The 27812-nt window shown below is 40.6% G+C and overlaps 1 protein-coding gene across 4 annotated transcripts; it reads right to left on the reverse strand.

The window, feature by feature from the left end:
• Nucleotides 1-12085: 12085 nt before the first annotated feature.
• tbx5b (T-box transcription factor 5b) lies at nt 12086-24954 on the reverse strand. Of its 4 annotated transcripts, XM_080499390.1 has the most exons (10): nt 24412-24459; nt 24182-24316; nt 22191-22340; nt 21714-21808; nt 21336-21455; nt 19840-19987; nt 18362-18514; nt 16417-16508; nt 15152-15405; nt 12086-14380 (listed from the first exon to the last, which is right to left on the reverse strand). In XM_080499390.1, the coding sequence occupies exons 2-10, from the start codon at nt 24182-24184 to the stop codon at nt 13794-13796; spliced, it is 1602 nt and encodes a 533-aa protein (XP_080355516.1). In that variant the 5' UTR covers nt 24185-24316; nt 24412-24459; the 3' UTR covers nt 12086-13793. The 4 variants fall into 4 exon arrangements, with proteins under 4 accessions (XP_080355516.1, XP_080355519.1, XP_080355517.1 ...); XM_080499393.1 differs by lacking the exons at nt 24182-24316; nt 24412-24459 and adding an exon at nt 24913-24954; XM_080499391.1 differs by lacking the exons at nt 24182-24316; nt 24412-24459 and adding an exon at nt 23200-23549.
• Nucleotides 24955-27812: the final 2858 nt, after the last annotated feature.

A 27812-nucleotide genomic window follows, 5' to 3' on the forward strand; every position in this document is an offset into this window, starting at 1 on the left:
AATGTACTGACCTATTTAAATCACACTGCAGCACCTGTGTTGGCTTTGTTCTAGATAAACATTAAAATTTCTATTAACTACTAGTTTAATAATCTCCGCACAGTTGATCTCGCCTCGATCTTTGATGGAAACAGATTTAACAAATCAATTAAAACAGGAGACGTTTTTTACACGATGAGCTGCCGTTTTATTAAATGGCCACAAGGGAGCAGTGCGGTACCCTGTGTTCAGGCTTGATCACAGTGCATTTACTTTTCAGTCATCAGGTCAAAAGATCATCTCAGTTTTCTTTAAAAACACCTAAAACAATTAAGTAAAAAAAACAACAAATCTAAATGCTCTGATAATTACATCAAGATAAAATAATGTCCTTCTAGTCGGAGTTATGAAAGTTCAGAACACAAATCATGATACTGAACATTATATCAGTTGATTTTCAGAAATGTTGTTGGTAAGATAGAAATTTTGGCTGCTAATTTAACATCTTTAAATGCAATGAACTCAATTTAAAACACATTCCAAGAGATTCAACATTTTGATTCTTTCTGCAAACATGTTGTTTGAGTATATGCTTCATATAACAGGCTTTTTGCCTCTGTCTCCCATATTTCCATTTCTTGGTTTTTGTAAACTGTGTTGTTTCACAATGTCAATGTGGTCCTCCAAATACACCTTGATCTGAAGGAAGGAGACACAGTGCAGAAAACACAACATAAGCAGTTTTATTTAACAGAGACAGCCTTCCGTCTGTCCTCACCGTTGCCCTGATGGAAACATACCTGATCCAGCTGTCGCTCTGTGTCGGTCATGTCTACGCCTTCCTCTCCGATCACAGCGCCCATCATCTCAAACAGATTGAGTGTTGCCATCTTAATCTGGCCCAGTTTGAGCGTCTTCTCTGCTGCTGTTTCCGCAATGTGGTTCCACTTCTTCTCCTGTATTGGAGAGAAGACACTCAACTTTACAGAGAGACGCCGTATACGTCCATCCTTTGGCTGTTCATGCAGTCACAATACCCATTGTAGAGCTTCTGAGCAAGTCTTCTCATGCTGGCGTTGAAGCTGGGACAGCTGATTGTTCTTCTGCAGCATGAACACATTATGTTGGTAGACCAGCAGCGCCACTGCTTTGCTCTGCTGGTCGACCTTCTCCTGTATGTCATTCGCCGTCTCCCAGAGCTGCTGTTTGACATGGAGCAGCCTCTCGAGATGATCCACCAGAGCGTCTGAGTCTTTGAACTATAACACACGCACATTCAATCACTCACGTATTTTAAGATTTCGTCAAAGTCAGATAATCAAATAAAAGAGCAGTCCATTGATAACTATGACTATTGGTGCATTTAATGCACTGTTTTGATATGAAACATGTAGTCTATTTCATAAATGCATTATATTCATTGGATGAATGTTGTAATTGCGTGGGGGGGAAAAAAGAACTGAAGCACTTTACTTTTGTTAGTCTGCACACATGATCCATGAAGTCCTTGTACATCGAATATCTCTGCACCTGGTGCAGAATCTCCTGTTTCTTCTCCATCATCTCAGAATAGACCTCCTCCAGTTGCTTTATCTCCACCTCCTTCTGAAGCACCTCTTCCCGCTCCCTCTCTGCTTTCTGAGCAGTTTTTTTATTCTCTTCACCCTTGACACAGAAACACAACCTTTTCTTTTTTTAATTGTTATTTTCCTGATGGCCAAACAATTTGCACCACCAAGTAGCAGTCAAGTGCAGGAAGTGCCAGTGAATCAGTATTACCTTAAGAAATAAATCATAAGTCTTTTGTGAGGCCAGCGTTTCCTCATATTTCCTATGCATATCGTCCTGACGCTGTTTCAAACTCTCCAACACCTAAAACCAAAGAAAACAGGAAAATGTTTCATTACTCTGATATATATATTTAAGATGCAATGGCACTGATGTTCAATTAGGATGGAATTCTACTTTATCTTGGAGTTTTGTTTTCCTCCTACGTTAAACTGAAATCCCACTATATTCCTAAAAGGAATTTTACTCAAACATAAGTCACTAATTCTATGATATTAAAATTGTTTTTTTCTTTCTAAATAAACAAATGGAAGTTTCTTGGTACTTGACCAAGCTGTATATGTCGTATAAAAACAAAATGTCATAGAGTTTTGTGAAGTGGATTTCACTGAGAAATCAGTCTCAAATTCTTGAAATGAATGTAACATCATTATTTCCTCGTCCTCAATGTCGACGAAATGCAGGTGATGATTCTCGCATGTATTGAAACTAAGCGCTCTACCTCATTTCAAAGTCTGTTTATTAACCTCTTAAAATATGTAGTTATGTTTTGATAGAAATAAACCGACAGCAGATAGCTGATATGGAAATTAATAAACCTTGCATAATAAAATCCAGGTGACATTTAAGGTGGAATATAAAAAAAACACCAACTACTTATTATTTAACAGATGGGAGAGTCGAGTCATTTGGAAAAATACTACTTGTATTATGACTGTGAATACTACTGTGTTACTAAATGATATTCAGGAGAACGATGTCACATACATGCATGCTAATTTAAGAAACCCAGAATGAAGACATACAGAATGTTCATATCCTTAAATGGTTAAAAAAAAAAAAATTTTTTTATATCTTTAGTGGTAAAAGCGCTAGGTAATGAGTTTCCTCCTAAGAAGTGAAGATTCCATTAAAAATGTAAGGTTGCTCATCACTGGTTCAAACTATAACAGGTTCATTGAAGACCAGGAAACCTTTCAACAATTTAGTTGCTCCATTCAAATAAATTTGGAGGCAAATACTAAACGAAAAGCATTTTCAAAGCGCAACATACAACGGTGCAAATTCCACACTGAAGAGGCTCAGATCCACGTTCAGGTTGTCCTATAATGATGTAATAAACTGTTTTGTTTATGGTAACATTCATGTTAAACACCAACCTTTAACATCCGTCACCAAATTAATCAGAGACATGTTTCTCACCATGCTGGGGGGGGTCAGGTATTTTTCTTTGCAGAGTTTTGTATGTTGTTCCTCTACATGTATGCGTTTCCTCCAGCAACTCGGGGGTTCCTCCCACAGGCCAAATACATTTATTTGAAGCTAATTGGTAAATGGAGATGTGTTGGACTCGAAATGTCGTCAACCTGCATTTCTGACGCTGCATGCTGCTCCTCCACATCGTCGTCGTCGCTCTATTTTACTTTCAGGTCCTTTAGAATATGCATCACTCTGTAGAGGTTCATCTCTGATTTCATCTGCCACCTTTTACACAGGTTTGTTGCGGCATTGGCCAGAGACAGACAGCGTGAGGATGGGCAAACGGGTGAGGAGGGTCAGCAGTGTGCTGGGCAGTTCCTTTTACTCTGTGGAATACGTGGTTGAGTAGAGCATGCTCCCCAAGCTGCATATACTGTAATATCATGTATACACACAATATACATGTATTTTATAGGCCATTTATACATATGTCATTTCCTTGTATAAGAAGTGTAGTCTCTACATTGTTTTGTATTGACTGCATGTTACTGCTCGTAATAATCCTTTTCACCTTTTTCTCTTTCTCATCTTATCTTATCTTATCTTATCTTATCTTATCTTATCTTATCTTTTCTTATCTTATCTTTTCTTATCTTATCTTATCATCTCATCTTATCTGAACTTACTCTATCCCATCCCGTCCTGTCCCATCTCATCTTATCTTATCTTGGCATATATTATCTATGCCATTTTACTTCAAGACATATATAGTCAGTCTGAAGATACATGTCAACTGTACAACCAAATCTATTCTAGAGTGGTGTTAAACTAACCTAAATCACACAAAGGTCATCATTACTAGAAATGGGCTTTAAAGTCTCTCTTAAACTAAATTATTGAGTACTAATGACCTACAATATCTTACTTTTAAAATTGTAAATAGTATATATGAATTGCTATACTCTGTTATTAGTTAGTTAGTTTTCAGTGTACAGTGCTGGCGTCCAGCAACAGTTTTCATTTTTCTGGGACTCTGAATCACTCCACCATCATCAAACTACGATATCATGACGATTCGGAAATCCCTCACGCGCAGGTACCTGCGCGCGGTCCTCGAGCTTCTCCCGGAGCTTGTCCACCTCCAGAGTCCCCATCCTGAGTTGGAAGAGGGCATATCCCCTGTCAGGTCCTCCTGCGGTCCTGCTCACAAACCAGCACGGCACAAAGTTATTGATCACTCACATTGATTCTGGACACGATTCACACGCTCAGAAGTCAACCGAGGGAAAACTGGACTCGCCCTAAAAGCTGCTCCTCACGCGCGTCTTTCACGGCCCGCATGGCTCCTCTGTTGTTTCTGCGTTATTTCTGTTGGAATCTTTCTTTTAACCAGTTGAGAACTTTGTAAATCCGTGCGCCTCCATTTCTCCGCGCTCTCCTTTCGTTCCTAAGGCAACGCCACACCAGAAACTCTTAAAGGCGCAATCCGGCTTTTGCGTAAAAGAAGTGAATCACACCGTTAACGCATGGAAAACAATTCATTCAAACGACAACAAATCAAAAACCTTCTTATATCAGATTCACTTTGAACTGAAAACGTATTTATTTTAATCTGGCAAAGAAACAACAACAATCAAATGTATATATCAAAACAAACTTAGACAAGTTTGTCAAACTTAGACAAAAGTCACACATTTTGTTCAGTAAGCATAATAACACGTAACGAGCATGTTACATTTAACAGCTAATTTACCTCGTAATACAGCCATGTTTTCAATGTTCACAAGTAATGGAATAATTCCCGCTGTGTAACAAAAGTAACATTAATGTTCATACCAAAATTCTATAATGAAATAGACATCTTATATGTTATATAAAGTTTCCCTTCCATTTTAATTTTTCTCAAATAACATTCAACTTAATGATGTTGCTCATATATGTGCCACAAACATAACTCCGCAATGATAATATGTTTATGGTATGTTTGAAACAAAACATATAAACTTTGATTAATCAACTCTATTGTTTACACTTTATGGCCCAAAGCTGAAGCTAATGGGTTACATGGAATATCATCTGTGGTTGATCTGTGGATCACCAACACAAGATGTTTCCACAATCAGTGATGTTTATGATTGACAGGTGCCACAATGTGTCATTTTACAAATCACACTTTTAGTAAACTCTTCGTCTGTGTGGACAGTGCATGTGTCACCATGCTTCTCAAGACTGATAACAAACATGGGCACAATTAAAGAAACTTTGCCGCAAACATACCAGAAAGAGCATCAGGTTAGTTAAGATGTGTGTAATTCCAAACAAACAGATTTAAGTACAATTCATTCTGGAATTCGTGGAAGTCATGAAGGTAAATGCATGCCGCAATTTGTTGGAACCGTCTTTTATCTCTATGTTATATCAATATGACACTTTCTAACTGTCTCCAGATAAACGGAACGCTGATGTTCAACAATTATGGTCGATCTTGACAAACCTAATCACAAACTCTCAAGCAACAATTCAATGGGTTTGTGATGAATGTTCAGTCAAGTTGTGATGGGCAATTGTAAAAATTGATTATTGAACATAGGAGAAGTGGTAGGATTGAATAAGTTTGACTTCTTCCTACCCTCCTATAGACATGTTGAATCACCTTTATATGTGTTATGTGTGTATGTATATAAGAATGTATAGGGTGCCTAAACTTGGATATAGACTATTTATTTTGTGTAAATTTCTTTTCAGAATGTATATACAGTATCTAACTTATTTACAGAGATTATTTACAAGGTGTGTGTGTGTGTGTGTGTGTGTGTGTGTGTGTGTGTGTGTGTGTGTGTGTGTGTGTGTGTGTGTGTGTGTGTGTGTGTGTGTGTGTGTGTGTGTGAATAAAGCATAATAAGTATTAAGCTTCGCTTTTCTTGGCAAAATTATAAATGGTGCCACTTTTCTACAATATTCACGACCTTGTGACAGAAATATGTTCGAAGAGATGTTATCACCTTTAAGTAAGAGGCGTTTAAGAGTGAGGTGAAGTAATGTCAATTTATCACTGCATATTCATTCAGAAAACATGGTGCCATGTGGTGAGAGTAACACCCCTAATGGAAATGTTGTGTGCAGATATTTTTGAGTAATAACTGCAAAGGTGTGGTGAAGATCGAGACGCTGACAGAGACCAAAGCAGAACCAGAGAAATGCATCTGGGGTAAATGTGACACACACACACACATACATGCACATGCACACACATACATGCACGTACACACAATCAGTTAGGAAAGTGGGAGACAAAGAAAAGACATAACCAAAAAGCAGCGAAGGGGAAAAACAACAACATCGATAGCTGCAGGCAGAGATGCGGCTCAATCCATTTTTAATGAATGAATGAATAGCTTACTCGTCTCTCTCTCTCTCTCACACACACACACACACACACACACACACACACACACACACACACACACACACACACACACACACACACACACACACACACACACACACACACACACACACACACACACACACACACACACACACACACACACACACACGCAGTACTTTATTATTACTAATGGAAAGATGCTATTATAATAAAAGCATGTTGTGTCAGGTGATGGTACAGTGTGAGGCAGTGGAGATGGAAGTATCACACCCATGTAAACACCGACAGCTCTTTTAATAGCTGAAGTTGGCGGAGAGAATAAATCAGTCAGGTCACAATCTATTATACACAAAATGCACCTTAACAAAAAAAAAAAAAAAAAACACTATTGCCTCACTATTTTTTATTAACACTAATTTCTTATTTTAAGTTAGATATAAAACATATAATGGTTACATGACATCTTGTAAAGTCAATGTAACAATATTCAAATTCATGACTGTTTTTGAGCTCATCATCACGTCTCATAACAAAATCTTTCATTTAATACACACTTTTTAATCTGCTTTGTTGCTTACATGTTAAATATGTTCAAAACACTAAATACATTTTAATTTGCTCAAAAAGAAATATTGATTATTTTTTTGCAATTATATAGAGATTTTCATTATAAATTTGGGAAAAGATCAAACAACGAATGAATAAATGAATCTTTATTTCAAACATACAAACAAAAAAAATTGAAGCAAGCAAAAAGAAGATACATTTAGATGCATAAAACAGGAGGGCATGTGTTTAGTTGTCTGTTGTCAGTAATAACGAACCATGACTGGCATGCATCTGAGGTTGTTAAAGAATTTATATCCTTATTCAAAAATGCCCTGAACTAGTGCTCATCAATTCTTTTTTTTTTTTTAATCTATTTTCAAATTGAAGGGTACTGAATTTTATCAAGGGTTCATATGTAAACTAGAAGATTGGTTATCTCTGGACAAAATAACAATCTCAAAATAAACCAAAGTACCATAGAAAATAATCCACACAGACTCAGTGAAAACACCTACACCCCCAAAAAACTTTACAAAACTTTTGACCCTGATTCTGAAAACAATAACTGAACCAATATGAATATCGTCCTCCTAAGATGAGCAATGGCTGTGATGAACACACCCACACTGGGACCCATACAATCAGAGTTAAGTGGGCAGGTAACAAACATATGGACATCTATAATTAAAGGTCAACAGGGTGCTGCAAACAGATATTGAGAGGAAGTCTGTGTTCATGCTAATGCCTTGTCAGACAGAGAGGCCAGCGACTCTCTGACACCATCTATTAATAATGAGACAAGATCACAGAAACGTGTTCGGTATGAACCAAACAATGCTGCTCCTGGCAAACAAAGGCTCTGACAGCAGCATGAGCGAGTGCTCTGAAATCGGGCTGCATGTGCATACGACGTTTGAAGGGATTTGTTTGTTTATTGATGTTTGTGTTTTGTGTTTGTCTCACAGCAGTGGCCTTGTACTGCCTGTTTGTAAGCATGTTTGTACATGAGCCACGACAAGCATGGAGGATGCCCGGGCAGTCCTTAAAGGCTGGGAGGGAGGGCGGCTGCACGAGATGCTGCGTAACAATGTGCTTCAACAAAAACGACTCTAAAAATACAATAAAAGTACAATAGCAACTTTTGAAAATAACAGTCTGTTGCGGGTTTAAAAGGTAAATATTCTTTTCTATTGATTTAGCTGATATAAATATATAACAAATGGGGGCACCCCATTTATTGAGTGTAACATTGTTCTTTCTCCGAAAATGACTTTACAATCGTTTGATTTTTTTAAAAAGTGTTTTTTTGTTAGTTATTTCCATATTGATATTTAGATTATTTAGGTCAAATATCACAAATAGATGGTTAAAAATGATTAGAATATAATCATATTGACTGAAACTATTCAATGTTTCCCAATCAAAGCAGAATTTCTCTTGCTGAGAACACAAAACAAAAGTTAATATACCGCACTTGAAACGTCATCGAACTTTTCTCATCAGGTCTTTGTTGAGATGTTTGTACATTGAAGGCGTCTCACTGTTTTTGAAGCATGCAAGAAAAAGTACGGCAATTACAACACCGTTCATTCAAACGAGACAGCGACTGCATGGTCAGTGTGTGGAGTGAGCGAGCAGAATGAAGTCCTGCTGGTAGTGATATCATTATGTTGCCTGTCCTGTCTGCACAAAGGGAACCCAGTGAGGTCAGGGTAAACGGGGTGTAATCTTCTCATTGAATAGTTCTGTGTGTCTATGTGTGTGTGTGTGTGTGTGTGTGTGTGTGTGTGTGTGTGTGTGTGTGTGTGTGTAGGATTAGCGTGCCTCTCCAGTCCTCTGGCTGTAATCAGACGGGACACTGGCTCCATGACGGGCCGTAGCCCCCCCCACCACCCACTGTGTGAGCGCCTCTCTCCCTTTCACCCTGTCATGTGTGTGTTTGGCTCCTGGTTTCAGGGCTCGGCTAGTATACTAGGAGTTAAAACAATTATTTCTGCACACATCATAGCTTTTATTTTCTAAAAATGGAGCTTCTCCCCGTGGAAAGTGACAGAAAACCTTCCCATGCCCGACGCCACATGGCATACTTCATGTTTTATTTTGCTTACATTCAGATCAGTTGGTCCCTCGGATGTGGCACCGTGTTGGTGAGCAGGTCTAAAAGTGAGAGTCCAGCCTGGCAGAGGAAAGCTGCTGCACTTCCATCAGAGTGACGGTTTGGAGGTCTTTAGATAAACAGCCATCACTGATCAGGTTAGTCTGAGCCCTCTGACCCTGGACTGGCCTGTCTGCTGTTAGTTTGACCTCTGACCTCTTCCTTTGTCTTCCAGACTCAACTCACTGGACAACCCAAGTGCCCTCACTTACCCACCCACACATAAACACACGTACATACACACATAGTCCTCCTTGGCCTCTTATCCTTGACAGCCCATATGCTCATATTAAGATCTACTTCAGTGATTTCAGGGCAGTTTCAGCCATAAACTCTCATTTAGGGGGAAATTAGCTTTGGTCTGAGTCTTGTTACTATTCGGTTCCTAACATCATTACTCCATTCTTGTGGCTTTTAAATACCAACAAGGATGGATAGTACCATTCAAATAAACCTACTTTATTACACCATATGTAATGGAAAAACATTTATTGTTTTACATTATTGTATTGCCATTTGCTGCTCTCCTAATGGTATACAGTGCAATCTGACTCTGACCACGCAAGCTGAAAAAAAATGGACTCCATATTGTTTCCAGTCTTTTGTACAACAATGGATTTTCAGCTGCTGAGTGTGACTGACTCTAAAAAGCAACAACAGTCATCTGAACTCATCTGAACACGCTTTGATGAAATGTTGGTTTTTCTACACAAATCTCAGTTACCACATTCGGTTAAACCCCTTATCTTTACACTTGCACAACACAGATATTGTATGTCCGATCTTTCATTTATCTGCGTGGTAGTGCAGTGTAATTGTTGAATTGCAATTGTGCCATATTGGTCAGCTGTCACCTATTACTGCCACAGAGACGAAGTACCCTCAGACCCAGGGAGACAAACCATAATCAGCTTTACCAATTACCCCCCATCTCAGACCACTTATTCTGCACAAAATGGCATCACTAATGCTTGACATCACACAAATGCCCCTGGAGCTCCGCAAGAGACTCCAACACACATTTATACTTCCAAACAAATAGACCAGTAATAAAAGGAAACCGTCAATAATTATTTCTTGTCTTTTTTTAAATCTTTGCAAGTGAAATTTCTCAGCAAAGCTGGGCAGTATAGCTTTTACATGACAAACAGAAGTTGTCCTCAGTGATCCCTCTAGTTAAAAAAAACAACAACAAACAAACAGAAAAATGATGCTCTACCGGCCAAATGACTGACATTTGAAAATGTCACATGTGGTTTCGGGTAGTCACGGCATAAAAAGAGACGTGTGTATTTGTACATTTGGCTTTTTTCACTCAGAGTCTTCTAGAAACCGTCACGAAGAAATAAGACTGAATCAGAACGAGAGGATGAGGAGGATGAATGAAGGGCAGGTGGAGAACCGTGGGTGTGCGCACACGCGTAAATGCATAAGTCTGTATATGCATGCGTCTGTGTGTTTGTGTTTGCTGAGGGGCGTTGGGGAGATAATGATAAGCACCACTTAGGCTCTTTGATCACAAAGCTTCATTAATCTACTGTCCGACTGGTATGTCTGGGAAAGTCTTCTGCTGATGGATTAAGGTCCTTTATACATACAACCCACCCTCTCTGTGTTTGATATTACTTTACCACTTTACAGAAAACGCTTCGCTCTCCTTAGTTCAGTCCCAGCTGGAGGTCACCGCAACAACCTGTTACTGTACAAGCAAGGCTGGACTGATTCAATCTTTTGCTCAGATTTTGCTTCTTCTCACACCCGTCTGTCCCCTCCTCGTCCCAGTCAGAGTTTGTCTGGAGACTAAAGGGTTAAGGAGGAACGAACCCTCTGAAGAGCTGCCTGCTTAACCTCTAACCTCTTAGTGTATGAGAGCAAGTCAGCCAGAGAGAGAGAGAGAGAGAGAGAGAGAGAGAGAGAGAGAGAGAGAGAGAGAGAGAAGAGAGAGATGGGTAAACGGAACGTCTAACCACATGTACAACAAGTTTATAAGTTTGAACAATAAACTCTTCTGAAACTATTGCAAATATGTGTCCTGTCAGGCTCTCATCTTGATTTGTCAGTTCGTTACCCAAACAAATAGTGTTTCATTCATCACTGATAAGAACCATGTTGATGCCTAAAGAAGAGGTACTTTCATCAAATTTGTAATGCTTATTTGCAATTCTTTCACTTGTTGTCTCAGCTTGGAACTTGAAACTTGATATGGAAGAGCAGGTAGGAAGGTGAGTTGGAAAAATAGCTTATGTTTAAGAGGTCATTTGATTTAAAAATGCTGTTTTGGACTGAAACTACAAACGAACAACTTTAACCTTGCAGTTCACTTCTGCCCGTGTATTTTGTCCTCGTCTGTCATGCGACTCTTCCCCTCATTTGACAATACATATATTCTTTCAAGATAGCTGTGCTTTGAATTCTGATTTCGAAGGTTAAATTTGCAGAGACAGTGAGATGACAGCAACGAGGACAGACGACTGATGGTGGTTTGAAAGGGAGTCTAAGAGAAGCGAGGGGGGCCATCAACAAACCCCCCCCCCCCCCCATCTTACTTTGTCCTCCATGGCGACTGACCCCTCCTTTCTCTGGGTAGCAGGTTGTCAGTGAGGCCGTCCAGCTGGTGAAGACTAGAGATACCAAACAACCTGTCAGAGATAAGAAGAGGTGGACAAGGTATGCACGGCACCCAAGCCACTCAGAGAGTTTCACTGCTCAGTAGAAGAGTTAGAGACCCTTTAGCCTATTATACTTGATAAGACAGCATCGTAAACAGTGTTACACTTTAAACCCTTCTCTCTAACACTCCTAAATGAGGCCACGTTTGCTATCAGGTCCTTCATATTCATACATGCAGGGAAAGTGATAAGCTGCACATCACTTAAAAGAGTTTCCAATCGTACGGTGCTGAACATACTTTAAATAACCCCCTGGGAATGTTGATGGTTGGCCTCCACTTCCCTTCTTGTCTCATTGTAAAAAAAAAAAAAAGAAAACTTGAAACAGTCACCTTACTCTCTAAAATTTATTAAATTTCTGTTTATAAATCTGTATTTTCATTGAACAGAAATTTGTTCATCACAACTATTTATCGCCACTTAGAGATGGAGGGTGACACTGGAAACGAACCCTCAAAGAGAAACAAATATCTCTGAACAGTACCATCTTGTTTCACAAGTCAACATCAAACTAGTCTTTACAAATCCAGAGTAATAAATACTATAAGCAGGAACGAGGCTGAAATAAAAACAACCTACAAAACAAACACTCATGTATCCACGCACACACACACACACACACACACACACACACACACACACACACACACACACACACACACACAAATCAAATGCATGTCGAGGAACAATGCAGATTCTGCTCTCTGCCGACTGATGATTGGAAACAGTAGCGCACTCATTACAAGTTACTGCATGTTTAAAAGACCTGGGCAGAAATGTACAAAACTGCTTCATGACACACAAAATGAAACAAAATCTCAGTTTGCATTTATCTTGCACAAACAAAGCCACAAATGTTTCTTTACAGTCACCTACTTGGAGTAATCTGTTCAAGAGAACCAATGTAGCAGTTAGTTGAGTATTATTGGGACCATTCCATGTTTAAATCAAAAAGAACAGACAGGAGTTGGTGTATCAACAACAACAACACATTTACAGCACGTTATTTCTTCGTGTTTGCTGAGCAATCCTTGTGTGTCAAAACTCAACACTGGACTCATGAATTATTCACAAACAGACAAACAAACAAACCAAAAAAAAAAAGGCCAACACATGCACACATATACACTACGCTGCACCCCGAGCTCTGACTGGTCAGCTGAGGATAAGACAGAGCCACGTGCTCATTGGTCAACTCTCAGTGAGCAGAGAAAGCAGATTGGTCAGAAAAGGGTGACTGAGAGGACAGCTGTGACGGCCGCGTGACGCTGAGTTGTGCATTTACCCAGAATGCAGTGGAAACAGTGTTTACAGGTTGTTCTGCCTGTAGCGTGGTCTAAACAAACTGTTTATCTCTATCGTGCAGTGCCTGCAGCTACTACCGCCAGTCTCACTGGAAATTAACTCATAGCATCCTTGAGCTGAGCTGACATAGGCCCTACATACACACACACACACACACACACACCCACACACACAGACGCACAAAGACAACTCGTGCCTTTTTTTCCTTTGCTGAAGCCAAGCACAGAGCTGTGTCTTGCCCTGCCACAGAAAGAAAGGAAAAAAAAAAAAAACAGTCTGCCCGAGGCTCGGCTGTGAGAGCTGAGATTATTTTGGTCAGTAAATGTTACAGCCTGTCTGACAGGAGGTCACAATTTACACCCTTCACAATACAATAAGAGGGAGTCATTGAGAGGAAAAGCTCGGCACTGTTCACGTCGGAGGGCTCACAGTGCGAACATTTGGATGACACCAGTCCCTGACTTGGCAGAGACATCGGACAGTCCCTGTGTAATGTTCACTATGCTGCTGAGAAAGAGCGTCACCTGTTTCACGTCCAGGTCCAGTCTTTTAGAATCCACTGCTCCCCTCCAGCAGGTAGGAGTAACGCGACTTACATGGGACCCCTTCACACAACACAAGATCACACTTTTCACAATTATTTTACAAATGTCATATCATATTTAGGCCTATATACACTGCAGCATCTGTCAGAGGAGCCAAAAGGAGTCCCTGAATATCCATCCGTTTCGGGAGTCTTTCAGGTATCCGTCTTGTTCGCTTAGGAGGCTGCACTCCACTCTGGCACCCCACACCTAATGTGTGTGTGTGTCTCTAGCGTGTGGTACAGAGGAGGAGACAGATTGGGCGTGTAGCGAGGAAACTCTCGGAGGGGAGAGCTGAGCGGCCTGCTGTGAATGTTTTGAGAGCTCTGTGACGGAGGTCCGGTGCTCTGGCTCTGGTAGGCATCTTGGCCAATGTGTTCCCCCAGAGGTGGAGAGCTCTGGTGGGCTATAGCACTGAGTCGAGACCCCTGGGGGCTGGAGCTGTAGGTGGGGTGAGGGGTATAAGGTGGGTACGGTTCCATATGGGTCATTGCAGCGGGGAGTGGACAGGCGTACGACCACGGACCACAGTTCAGTTCATCCATCCTGGGCTCGGAGCCTGCGAACATGCATGCCTGACGTTCTCCCAAGTTTGAGCTGTAGGGGGAGTTGGTGAGACCCAGGGCAGGGTTGGTGGAGAGACTGGGTGGAGGGGGAGGGAAGGAGGAGGGGTGATAGTAAGATTCGCCCTCACATGGCGAGCCACCAGTAAAGTGTTTCTTGTACGGGTGTGGGTGACTTCCTGCAGAGCAATTCTCTTCGACTGCAGGGAGACAGAGGAAAATGGCGTTAATTAAAATGCAAAACTGGGAAAATCACAGTTCAGAGATTAAATCAATATTTTGACAAAACGAAGTATCTGATAAAGGTACACATGTAGAGAAACTGATATAGAGTGGTTGGTTATATTGTACATACTAAATTTAGAATGTAGTATCAGCAGCCTCAATGGCCAATTGAATTTCACGTTAAAGATTATTTTGCAAATCCAGAATTACACACCAAATTTTCATATGAAGGAATGAATCTCACGTATTTCAAAAATAGCTTGAAAATAAAGATTACATGTCATGTAAGTTCAACCCATTCATAATTAAATGGTTAATAAATTATGATCATCTATATTAGATGATAATTAAAAAAAAAAAAACTATCAAAAGTTCCTTACCAGCAAAGTGGAAAAGTAGCAGGGTTTTTTTTTTTTTGCTTGATTAATATCTGACTAAACCAATACCAGTGAGTGTATGTGAGCAGACAGGAGGATGAATTATGCATTAGTTCATTTGGCTGCTGGCTAAACAAATCTAACGTTGATTACGCATAGATCGCAAACACTAATCATATTCTACAAGCAGATTTTCACATTTTAGTACCTCATTTGTATAAACAGCCACCAGTTTCAATAACTTGATACAATCCTTACAGTAAACAAAATGACCATTGTCAGTAGACTGATGTATAGAAGAAAGGGTGGATGAACAGAAACCCAATTTCTTCACTCTGAAGTGATAAAACACGCACAGCTCCGTCCTACCTTTCCTCTTGGGGCAGTGGTAAACCTGGGGCTGATGGCCAGGCTGCAGGTGCGGGTGAGGCAGGGTGTAGTGTGCGGGTGGGGCACTCAGGAGCTCCTGGGGGCTGCTGCCATTCAAGCCACTCTCACAGCTGTAGGGTGAGCCGACGGCCTCGGGGGAGCCTCGCAGACCCCGACCTTCTCCACTGAAGGGACTCCCAGTGGGACAAGCTCTCTGGCGAACGGTACTGCGAGGCACCACTGGGTAATCCTTACTGGAACACGGAGGGAAGAAAAAAAAAACGTGGCTTTACTGGAGCAGCAACAGTTTGCTTCTGAGGTCATTTTGCCCACAGGAATGTGGACAGAAGCTGCATCTCTTCAACCTGCATAAGAGCTATTATTTTAATATTAAATTCAGGATGTGCTTGGTTGGTTTCAGTTCTTGTTTTGTTTTGTTGGTTTTTTTTCTCCACTTTTTTTCCCCCCCCTCTCGGTCTACTTAGATATTTGCCGTCCTTTCAGCTCTGATTTCTTTTTGTACTCGCTGCCCTCTCAGTGAACTCTGTGGTATGTAGAAGACAGCGTGCCACATCTCCCTGACTCCCGCTGAGATAGCGACACACTCACACACGCACGCACGCACGCACACACACAGTCGGTGGTGTTGTGAGATAATTCAGCGTTCTAAAAATAAACATCCATCCATGTGTCACTTCAGATAGACTCTCTCCTCTCCTCTCCTCTCCTCTCCTCTCCTCTCCTAGATTCCCTTTTCTCCTTTTCCCCTCCCTTCAGTAACAGCCTCACTCATTGGCTCTCTGAAATCTTTAAACTGCTTGCCACAACAACACTTGAATGTAGATTAGGTCGGCACGCAAACAGACAGCGTTTAAGCCTGTCAGCTGATCAGCAGTGACAGCCTAATACACCAGCAGCTACACGTATTTATCAATGCAGCACAGGAACCAGTGCTTGGTGTGTGTGTGTGTGTGTGTGTGTGTGTGTGTGTGTGTGTGTGTGTGTGTGTGTGTGTGTGTGTGTGTGTGTCTTGCGTTTGTGAGGCGTGTTTAAGTTGTGATTTGAGGCATATTAAACCTTCAGGTGACAGTGGCTCACATCACTTTATATCACTTGGATCTGCGCGCACACACACTCACGTCTAAGACCATATGTACCCCATCATAACGACCTCCCCCCCTGGCCGAGGGAGCAAGTGAGAGAATAATAGAAGTTGTTTCCTGTGAATGCTCACAAGCACGCACACTAACGAGCTTTTTACTCACCCTTGTAGCTTGGCCATGCGGTGTAGCTCATTGTCGTCGCTGCCTCTGAACCCCTTAGCAAAGGGATTATTCTCAATCTTCAGTTGTGTGATCTGAAGAAAAAAAACAAAAAAAACAAACCACAGAAAACCTTTAAGCAAAAGAGTACAGCACGTTCAAAAGGCGAAAGAGTCGTACTAGTAGAAACACACACATATATAGTTTTCCTCATTGGCTGAATCGGTGGTTCACTATTAGGCCCTGCAGATGTTAAAAGCAGTTGTGCTGCAGCTCTGCACGGCCGACATTCCTCAGCAGCCGAGGTTTTTAACGCAGAGGACTGTGTTCTCGCCAGCTGACACAGAATAAACTGTTTACCCAAACAGTCGCCAGATTTAAGGATTTCAGGCCAAAGCTTTTAGAGGTCCAGGGCTTTTGAGCTTTGATGTTAAGTCTTCAAACTTTTCTCAGTGATGTCATGGGAGGTAAACCTTTGTGTTTTGAAGGATTTCATTTGGCCGAAAACCAGGTCCGTCACACTGCGAGCAAGTGGACCTGAGATCTGACACAAGCTCGGCTCCAAACAAACTTTGAAGTGTCAAAAATACTGATAGCCTCTGCTAAACAGCCAGCTCAAAAGCTGCACTTTCTATCTGGGAAAATCACTATTTTAATACAAAAACATGTTATCGGTTGTTTTCATCTTCTTCTGTATGATGAACTAAAAAATAAATGACAGTCATATTTTTATGAACAATATTAAAGCATTTACAAAGACAAACATATTACAACAATTACAAATCTGGGGAAAATAACAGCATTTAATTTTACAAATGTATTAAGTAATGTGACGTTGAAGACTAAAATATGCAATACAAGTAATAACTTCATATTTTGTATCAATGTATAAAAGACATTATTTTACATGCATAGATGAACATCTATATGAACCTGAATTTTCAGTCATCATACTTAATGATAGGGGCTTAAAAAAAACCAATAGTATTTATTTATTTATTTATTCATTATGGAAAATAGCTTGCCCTTGAAATATTTTTGCAATTATCTATAACATCTGGTGAATGTATTTTCGTGAGTATTGCTCATATTTTATCATACTATAAATAAATAAAAGATGAAAAATGAGGAAAAAGATAAAATGTTCAAAAATAAGAAAAACAAACTGTTATGAAAAACATACACTTTGTCTATTCTAAAATTGTATGTATTCATTGTTTATATATTTTTTCCATTTCAGTCAATTTTTTAAATAAAAGAAACAAAACAATTAAATTGTAATTAAATTAAATAAAAACCTAAATTAATGAAGTGATTCAAACTTCAACAAGCTGTTCTTGAGGATGTCAGGAAAAAATTGGATTCTGCCAAGATCAAGGGGGAGAAACAGGTCGTTAGGTGACAAACACCCTCCCAATGCGCACGCGTGCACACACACACACACACACACACACACACACACACACACACACACACACACACACACACACACACACACACACGTTGGTTTTAATGTTTACAGGTTTATAAACACCAAACAATGATCCCTATTCGGCCATATTATGCCATAATATTACTAAAGCTTGATGTGTTCAGTGTGTGTGTACTTGTAACGTGTCACCATAGGCAAAACTTCATGTTCGTGTGTCTAATAGTCACACATTTGACAGCAAATTTGCAAACATAAGACTTTGAGAACCATTTCCATAATTGTGAGAATAATGGTGACCTATAGCTTCAGTGGTGAGAAATATCTGCAATTCATATTCACAACTGATGATGTCTGAAAGTCATGATAAGTATAAGCACCACTTCACATTACGGAGAACCTCTGTATGTCTGTACAACATAAAGGGACTTTCATTGTCTTAATAGAATTTTCCAAGATTCTTTATGCGAGCGATTGTGTCTCAGTTTAAGCACTATTGCATATCTGCATGAATCCTACCTTGTGGTTCTGATAGGACGTCACTGCGATGAAGGCCGTCTCAGAGAAGACGTGGGTACAGAAAGCAGTGTTTTTGGAGCCAAACCCGTTGTTCTCGTCGGCCTTGACAATATGGAGACGTGGCTGGTATTTGTGCATGGAGTTGAGTATTATCTGCACAGGAGACAGATTGAGAGGGTGAGACTGACAGGACTGTCCAGAACCCCAGATGCTGAGACCTGATCTATGGAGTCCATCTGGAGATTACACCCATCTAAAGTTGAGAGGCTTTGATTCCCACATTTCCATGGCTGATATTCAGGACTGAGATTCATGGATTACACCTTAAACAGGTTGTAGTTACATATGGAAAAAAAACCAGTCTTCTTTTGATTGCCACTCCAAAAGGCAGCAGGGAAATTTCACTCTGATATGCACATCAATAAAGTATTCTGTTTATTTTTTTAAATGACAAATATGCCAGACAATTTGATCTAAATGTCATTATGTCATGTTTAGATAATGCAACAAGTGATAATAGTATAGTGTGAAACATTTCCTGCCATACGTGATAGACGATAATGACAAAATCTGTGTTTTTCAGTACCAACAAGCTCTTCGACAAAACAAATAATCTAAAAACCACAATAACTCAAAATTCAGAGCACACAACTAAAACTATTCCCACAACACGGACAACTCCACAAAAGCTATTTAATTGGATCGTGGACCTCCTGCGTATGCGCGGGTACGTGCACGTGCACGTTTGTTTTTCCCAGCGGGGTGGTATGTGGGGGGGGGGTTAATCGTGGCGACGTGTCCGCCGGTGACACGCATTAGCTAATGGACTTTACAGTCATTGAAAGCATTAGCGCTAACTAACGTGCCTGCAATTATATTATTGCCTTTCTTTCTGTTTGTGTTCTGCCGTCGCGCGCGTAAGAACAATGGCGTGTACTCGCCGCCGCGCCTGTCACGCAGTGTGCACACAGTGCGCACCGCGCCGCGGTGCAGTGAGGTGCTGTGTCGCGGGGCAGTGCGGGGCTGAGGTGTGCAGTGATGAGGTGTGCTGTGTTGTGAGGATGTGGGCTGAGTTCTGCTCACGAGAGCGCGCAAAAAAAACGCACTACCAGCTGTGCGCAGCGGCGACTGAGCTCCTCGGGTCATGTCTGCCTGTTTGACCCGTGCGGTGGTTTGTATAATCATTTTTCTTACATTTAAAAACATCACTCAGAATTAATTATTTAAAACGCGTATTACAGCGAGTTGGTTTTGCCGGTGGGCACTTTCAGTGGGCAGTGGATGATTTGTGTCTTCACTGAAGTTTTTGTCCTTTTAACGTCAGGACTGTATAAACATTGGCCCTTCATTTGAAGGACTGAAGCTGTTTTTTGCACAATGTTAAGGCACAGTGTTATTCGATTGTGTCTGAGCAGCAAGAAGTGGAAAAAAAAGAAAAAAAAACTTCAGACGAGATGAATACAAGAGGTCAGACTCACATGTCCGAAGGGGTCCAGGTGGTTGTTGGTGAGCTTGAGCTTCTGAAAAGAGACGAGCTGACGGCTCCAGTGCGCCCCGGTGGCGGGAGAGTCCGGGTGAACGTACAGCCTCCCGGGCATGGCAGGCTCTGCCTTACCCGTTATCGACCTGTATGGTCAAAAAACAAATTTTAAATAAAAAAAAAAAAAGAAGAAAAAAACCCCAGAGAGGTCCGACGTTCGAACACTGACATTCAACAGGTCACAGTGGTTTTATTGTGACCCGGCCAAGCAGCGAGGCGCACCGGGCCTGTGTTGCTACCGACACCGGCCGCTCAGGGCCTGATGGGCGCTTTTTTAAATGTTATTTTATTTTTGCATTTAAACTACAAAAAGTCTTAAATCTGTGTCATATCAATCAATAACATTGTCCCCTCTTTGTCTCTTCACGCTTCACTCATTATAGGACACTTTTTACATTGTATTTTATACTATCTGTATTAGTGCGTAAAAGTGAGTTTGTCTGGGGTTTTACACATAAAACAAACCCGAAAAAAACATTTAGTAATGCAAGTTTGAAAAAAGGCCTTCATAACGTACTCTGTAAATACCGTTTCATGGACACTTTAATTCTTAAATTAACTTATATATGTTCCTCTTGTTACTGTTTTGCACTTTCCCCCTTCTTTCTTGTTTGCACTATTTTACTGTTTTTGCACCAATCCGACCACAACAAATTCCTCGTATATTGTGAAAACTATACCTGGCAATAAATCTGATTCTGACAGGAAATATTGATACATATTTTGGAAGGTTTAATGGATTTAAAAATGAAAACATTCAGAAAGGGTTTTGGAAATATTTTTCTTTTCCTATTCTCAAACAGGCACGTGATCCTCTGCAGAATCCCTCAGGCTCCTTCTGTAAACACGGAGCGGCTTCATGACGCGCCGGGGTGAGATTCTCTTTCTCAAGCTGAAGTTTGTCCACAGTATGTTTATGTGATGATCTGAAGAGGCGGAGCAGTAATGGATCTCAGTGGAGTGTATAAGACCACCACCATCCACCCCCACACACGCGCGCGCGCTCGCGCGCACGCACACGGACGTGCAGTTGAATGGTGGATTTTAATCCAGTCGCCTGTCCGCCCCGTGAACCCGTCACATTCTGATGTCACCGGCGGGCAGACATGGGGGGGAAACTCGGGGAAGTAGGCCATCGCAGTCTGCAAGAAGCAGCCGACCTCTGCACTGCGCCGGGGCTGCGGGTGGAGGGGACAACCGCACAACAATACGGCTGACTTCAGTTTAGCGCTTTTTCTGGTATGATGAGTTTGAAATTGGACTTATTTTCTTTCAGGGTACATTGATCACTTTATCAATTTTAATTGGCAGCCTTTGTGGTCAACGTCCTAGAAAATTGTTTAAAAAAAAAAAAAAAACTAAACAAAAAACACTCAAAACAGATCTATAAGCCGCTGCACCAATGCGTCCAGTATATTTAAAAGTTATACGAACCATTTATTGTCTGCAAATTTGTAGCGATGGTCATCCGCAGGAACAATGTCCATCAAGAGTATGTACTTGGTTTTGGGGTTGAGTCCTGTGACCTTCACCTTGTAGCTGGGGAACATCCGCCTATGGGAAAAAAAGGAAAAACATGCAAGGAACAAAAAAAAGAATATTCACTCAGCAGCACAGTGAGATTCACATTATCATAAAACACAACATTAGGTTGAAATGAATGGAAATAAATAAAAAAAAAAAGAATAAAAAAAACACCCTGAGGTCTTTTTGGACCACGATTCATTGAAAGCGCAGTCTCATTAGAATAACGTTCAAGAGCAGAAAACACAAAACGTGTAAGTAATTAAGTGAAACATTATTGTGAAATACCTTCCCGCTTTGGTGATGATCATTTCAGTTCCCACTTCATCAAACTTAGTCCAAAGCTCCCTGTCATGGAGGAACACCTTGATTCCCTCCATCCCCTGCAGCACAACATACAAATGTACCAGCTTTTACTACAATAAAGAGAAAAGACTGAGAAATAATAATAATAAAGGTAAATTATATACTGTTACTATAAGTTAATTACTTGTAGGACTTCCAAATGAGAATTCCATTCTCTATTATTTTTCTATAACTTCTTGTAACTTCAAATATGTATTCATGTACGCCCTATATGTGACTTATTTCATACTATCCACACTATGAATACGTTCCTGGTTGTATTTCTTTTTGTTTTTTTTGTTATATGTTTATGAACACGAATATATGCGTAATTGTGTCACTAATGTCGTGCGTGTGTGTTTATATGGGCAACACAATTAATTATATATATTTTTTAAATCCTAAAATTGAGGCTGGTACCTGCTGCTGACTGGATGCAGTCTGTGGCGAAGCGGGTGAGTTTAAAGTGAAGCTGTGATTTTCCTGCTTGGTGTCTTTTGGAGAATCCATGCAATCCGAGTCCGGGCGCTCTGCAAGGCCGAACTGGTCCCCTCCGTTTGCCATGTCCCACTGTCACACACACACACACACACACACACACACACACACACACACACACACACACACACACACACGTTTTTTTTTTTGTTTTTTTTATCTTGCGTACATTTAAACACTCGGTCGTGTATAACGTGGGATCCATTCAAACGAGTTGGTTGACAGACTGTTGACACAAAACATTGTAGTTTACTGTTATGGCATTATATAATTCATGCTACATCTATAAAACTCATAGTAGAAATATTAAACTTTTTGGTTGCACAAGCTGTTGAAGAGAAGCAACGTCGCAACTACAACAATGAATGCAACACGGTCCTTTGTTGAAGAACACACAAAGCGGCCCTTAATGCCCCGCTTATGGACTTTGAGTTTGTGGCGAGAAGAAGAAGAAGAAGAAGAAGAAGAAGAAGAAGAATACGACGAACAACAACAACAACACAAAGCCCCCTTTTTGCAAAATTAAGACAATTGCTCAGATTAGATTAATGGATCTCCCAGCGAGTAACACTGTAACTGATCCAATAACCTAATTACAGGCTTCTACTGAAAAAAGATTAAATGTGCGTGAACCTGAACGACAGCATTGTTTTCGAAGAAGGATTTGGCTCCTGAAAACCTACATGTCTGTGGTAATGGACAAAAACTAAATCAACAGACTGTATACATGTATTACTGCTCAGTCTATTTGTGTAATTTCGGTTATTTGGCTGGATTATTATTGAAAATTTAAACAACACTTTCTACCAGCGGAATTGTGAATTATATGAATGTCTGCAGCTTTAAAAATGTATAGGCTACACTAACATCAACCACAGCCTGTGTGTCATATGCGTGTGTATTTTGGATAGTTTTCTCTGAGGGCCTTTACCTCAAACGCACTGCTCTGTGCTGCATGTAGAAAACACGCTCATCACGCTCCTGCGCGCTCTGCAGGCTGCTGGCGTATTTTGTTGTGGCTTTGCTTATCCTTCCAGTGGATTGTCTCTTCCAAATTCAGCCGTCCAAATGTTTCCTTGTCGTTTCTCGAAAATCCTCTCTGTGCAATTTGAACCTATCATCGGGTTTGTTTTGTATCTCCAGCGTCCGTGAGGCGGCGTGCACCGCGCGCCTCGTCCACCCAGCTGCCTCAAACGCGCGGCTCCACCAGAGGCTCTGATCCGTTCACAGCGGCAGTAATTTCTCCCTCATTTGTCTCGGTGACTCTGTATTGTCCTCGCGGACCCGGCGGCAGCCCTGATCTGAACCCCGCTCATCAGATCTTTCATTACAAATGGAGTCAAGTCCGCCCCACATGTTCTGCCCTCCCCCTGCTGATTTCTCTGCTCTGCCATAGGTCTGCACTGTGCATCGGTATCTGCAGCCCAAATCACGGCCGTGGCACTGGCCAATGTGCACAGACGTACACGGACGTGCACGCACCAACGCGCACCTAGAACCTGGACGCGTGCACACGCGTCAGAAAAAAAAAATAAATCAAAGAAATATTAAATGTTGTTATTATAGTTACTTTTCCCAGCCACTAATGATCTCGATCTACCCACATGATCTGAAGTTCAAAAACTTATTTGAACAGCCTAAAATTAGTAAAGGTGTTCATTTTCTACCTTGAAAGTCGTAATGTCCTGATTACTCGGGAGGAGTGTTGTTCTTTGTTTAAGAGGATATTTTTTACTCTTTTATTGATCAAACCTGCTCACCAGCAGTGAGCACGAGAGACACCTGTTAATAGACCAAACTGTGGGATAAGATGAAATAATCTATAGTGAGCTGTTTTCTATGTTTTCTACGTAACCCCACGCCACTCCAGAGAGGAAAGAAAAACAACAGCAACCAATAGACGTATTACTAACCATTAATCCACGCCGGTGCACTGCATGCTATTGGTCACTCTCACCAAATGTGTTTGCTTGTGCATTCCGCCTATTGACACGTCCAAACTTGATATGGATTTGGTGCATTTCCAAGATAAACTCAGAAGTCTTAATCTGGGGAGCACACAGACATGTTTTCTACAGTAGATTATAGATTCATGTAAAGCCAAGCCCAATATAGTGAGTGGGCATCACTTTGACTGGATTACCTTATATCCTGATAACCGGAAGCACGCGGAGTTGAGAGTTGAGGAGGTCACTGGGAGGTCAGCATGCCAGATCCTTATACACAATTGCAGTCTTACTACAGACACCCTTGTCGTGATGCAGTCTATGAATCTGGTCTCATTGATTTGTCTGAGTACCTTAATAGGCGTTTAACTAGTCTCTTATTAATGATTCAAACGACACCCGGGAGGAATCGTCAAGACCCGTTGTTATACTTGTCAGGTGTTAAACGGTCCAAAATAGCAATCCCTTTTAATTGATCATAAACTATCACAATATACTGACTTTGATTATAACAGAACACAAAAAACTATAATAATTATACATGAAAAATAGATCCAAACACGCAGAATGCTATAACGTGTTGCTGCCTTTGTGCGTAAAATTGGCTATTTTACGCGCGAGATTAGCTTGTTTGTCTGCGCACCTGCCTCATTTCATCATGTGTAGAAAAAAAAATCGATAATAATTATAGATCTTACCGTGTTTAAAGACCAAAATCCCGAGGGTGACGCACCCCTGCTTACAGCTCCTCGTGCTAGATGCGACAAGCGGCTGCAGCAGCAAGCGAGCTCCAAGAGGTCTCTCTCCGTGTGTGTGTGTGTGTGTGTGTGTGTGTGTGTGCGTGCGTGCGTGCGTGCGTGCGTGTGTGTGTGTGTGTGTGTGTGTGTGTGTGTGTGTGTGTGTGTGTGTGTGTGTGTGTGTGTGTGTGTGTGTGTGTGTGTGTGTGTGTGTGTGTGTGTGTGTGTAAATGCAGATCCATCAAGTTTCCAAGCTGCTCTGATACCCTGCTTGCCTGTCAATTAATTCGCTGTTCGTGCCACTTTAAAACTCGTGTCGTCCAATAGTTCACTTGTAACTGGAAATGAATGACATCAATAAATAGAGTAATCGATTTTCGGCTCTTTTTCCAATGACGAGACAGATTTGAAGTTGAGAGCGAAATAAACGTTCATAGATTTGGGAAAACAGGATCAAGTTCCACACGTGTTTTATTGGATTGGGCGCTAAAAAAAAATATGCCTAAATTAGAATGTCGCCTATATATACAACAAAACTTTTCGGTTCACAATCGCACAATAGTTTGGTGCGTATTGGCATTTTGTTTGCTGTTTACATGGATTTCCTCGAAACATGTTTAATTACAATCATTATATCTGCTTAAAGTTTAGTTATGATTTGAGCTCTACAAACCAAATTTTTTCATAATTATTCGCAAACACTTTTTTTATTTTATTTAACAAGACAATTATATAGTTAAGTCCTGATGGCAACGTTAAGTAGCCTACACATTTTTTGACATAGTAAACGAATTTTTCTCCAAAGACTGTAAACACTTTAAAAAGTGTTAGTACAGCGTTAACATTCTGAAGAACAACTTATTTGTGGCTGAATCTTTTTAAGTGATTACCCATTTGAATTATTTAGCTTTCTTTTTTGATCCCTCCAAAACAGACATGCACGGTCGCTTGCAGGAGTAACTCAGTTTAGTTGCTGCCAGTATGTTTCAATGTCAGATTCTAGAATAAATGTGGGCATTTGTTACGCAGATAAAATCTAAAAATGCTATATAGAATTTTTTTTTAAGATATGGATTTAGCTGCGTATCCTTATACGAATTGGTTTTACGCTTTCAGAACAAGACGTGTATAGTTGTATTCTTCGATTTATAATTTAAAAAAAAATTGATTATTTAATATTTTCATAATCAATTCAGAGGGCTTCAAAATAATTATGATCATTATTTCTGGAAATATTTGTAAAGATCCCGAAAAATTATTAAAATAAAAAAAATGCTTGAGATGCAATGACAATATAATTCAACAAACAACTAAACGTATTATTATGCAATAGAACAGGAAAAGAAAAAAATGAAGTGAAATCTTAAAATCGATACAGAATTTTATATATATCTCATCCCCCAAAAAAAAGACTGTACAATTTTAATTGTGTGTAGACGTTTTGATCATTTATTCAAATGTTGCTTTATTACTTTAACGAAATAATGGGAAACATATCTAAAATACATGCTTATTCTTCTAATCAGACAGTTATTTTTCGAATAACTTCAGGAGCATTAAACATTATTAATGAATTTATTTGAATAAATACACTTAATAAAATCCTAATATATAATATTACAATATTGTGTTGTTTTGCAATAGCCTAATACACTTGATATAAACATTTTATCCTGGTTGTTCATGAATAATTGACAGTAATAGTTTTCAGTATTTATTCATTTCGTTTGTTTGACTGTTTTACGTTCCACAGCAGTGAAGCAGGTCTTAGTGAATAAGCCCCAAATCGTTTAATGTACACAGTGCACTCGCTATCTAAGAACACTTTCAACTTTGATCCTCTTGGATAGAATTAATCTCATGTCTCAACGTGTCTTTGCTATTTGGAGTCCGGCTCACCCCACAGCTATTGGATGCTTGCAGGAGGAAAGTGAGAAGCAGCAGTTTCAATATTACCTGGAATGAGGTGGCGGCGGCGGCTGGAAGGCTCATTATTGTCCCATCCTGGCTTCAGCTGACTGGATCCTCTGTTCTCTGTCTGGAGGAAGTGGTGAAGGGGTCCCAGACCTCCTGCACTCAGCAGGTCTGTCTCACACACCTCCAGCTCGGCCAGAGCGAGTGTGTGCATGCATGTGTGTGTGGCATCAGAGGGCAAGGTCAACCTATTTCTCTGCAAACAATCACATCACACAGGGCAAAATACATTCCAACCCCCCCCTGCCTCCAGTTTGTAAGGTGGTCTGATGTGGGAACAGCGAAGGGTAAGGGGGATTGGCAGCGGTCCAGACGGGGCCTCTGAGTCCAGATGAAGGAAAACCTGTTCCACATTAATATGACTTCATATTACACGTGTTTTTAAAGACTTGCGTTTTTCTGCACAGCCTGTCCTAATCCTTCGCTTCCCCGCAACATCACAGCACAAACTCAGTTTTTTGGGAAAGTGCCTTTCAGACAAGGTCGGTCTCCGTTGCAAGTGATATCGCACATCTTTCAGTATCTTCTCCAAGAACTCTATTAAACTGATATGGCATATCACTTTCTCTTGGCCTTTCAGCATAAAGATTAGGGACTTGAGAAATCACTTGGATGGTTAATTGTTTAACAGTGATTGTTACTCACAAAACTGGTCAGATACACTGATCAGCTTACTGACAGGACAGACTGCTGAGGGATTTTTGAAGAAGTCTTTATGAAGGAATTCACTCCGCCTCCAATAGAGTTGTTTTTTTTTTTTCCGAACATCCAGTCGTATGGAGCGTCTCGGACAGGAGTGAATTCAGTGTCACGAACAAATCGCGACACTTTCCACAAGGAATTACATTCCTCCTGTACTTCATTAACTTGAACTGAGCATACTGAAG

The sequence above is a fragment of the Blennius ocellaris genome (genome assembly GCF_963422515.1).
Source record: "Blennius ocellaris genome assembly, chromosome: 7".
In the NCBI taxonomy this organism is placed as follows: domain Eukaryota; kingdom Metazoa; phylum Chordata; class Actinopteri; order Blenniiformes; family Blenniidae; genus Blennius; species Blennius ocellaris.

Excerpts from the sequence above, each read along its gene's own strand:
- tbx5b (XM_080499390.1), bottom strand. Across the intron at positions 15,406-16,416 it reads CGCATGGCCAAGCTACAAGG|TAAGGATTACCCAGTGGTGC; the intron begins GTGAGTAAAAAG and ends TCCGTGTTCCAG. Across the intron at positions 14,381-15,151 it reads CCACTGCCCCAAGAGGAAAG|TCGAAGAGAATTGCTCTGCA; the intron begins GTAGGACGGAGC and ends GTCTCCCTGCAG.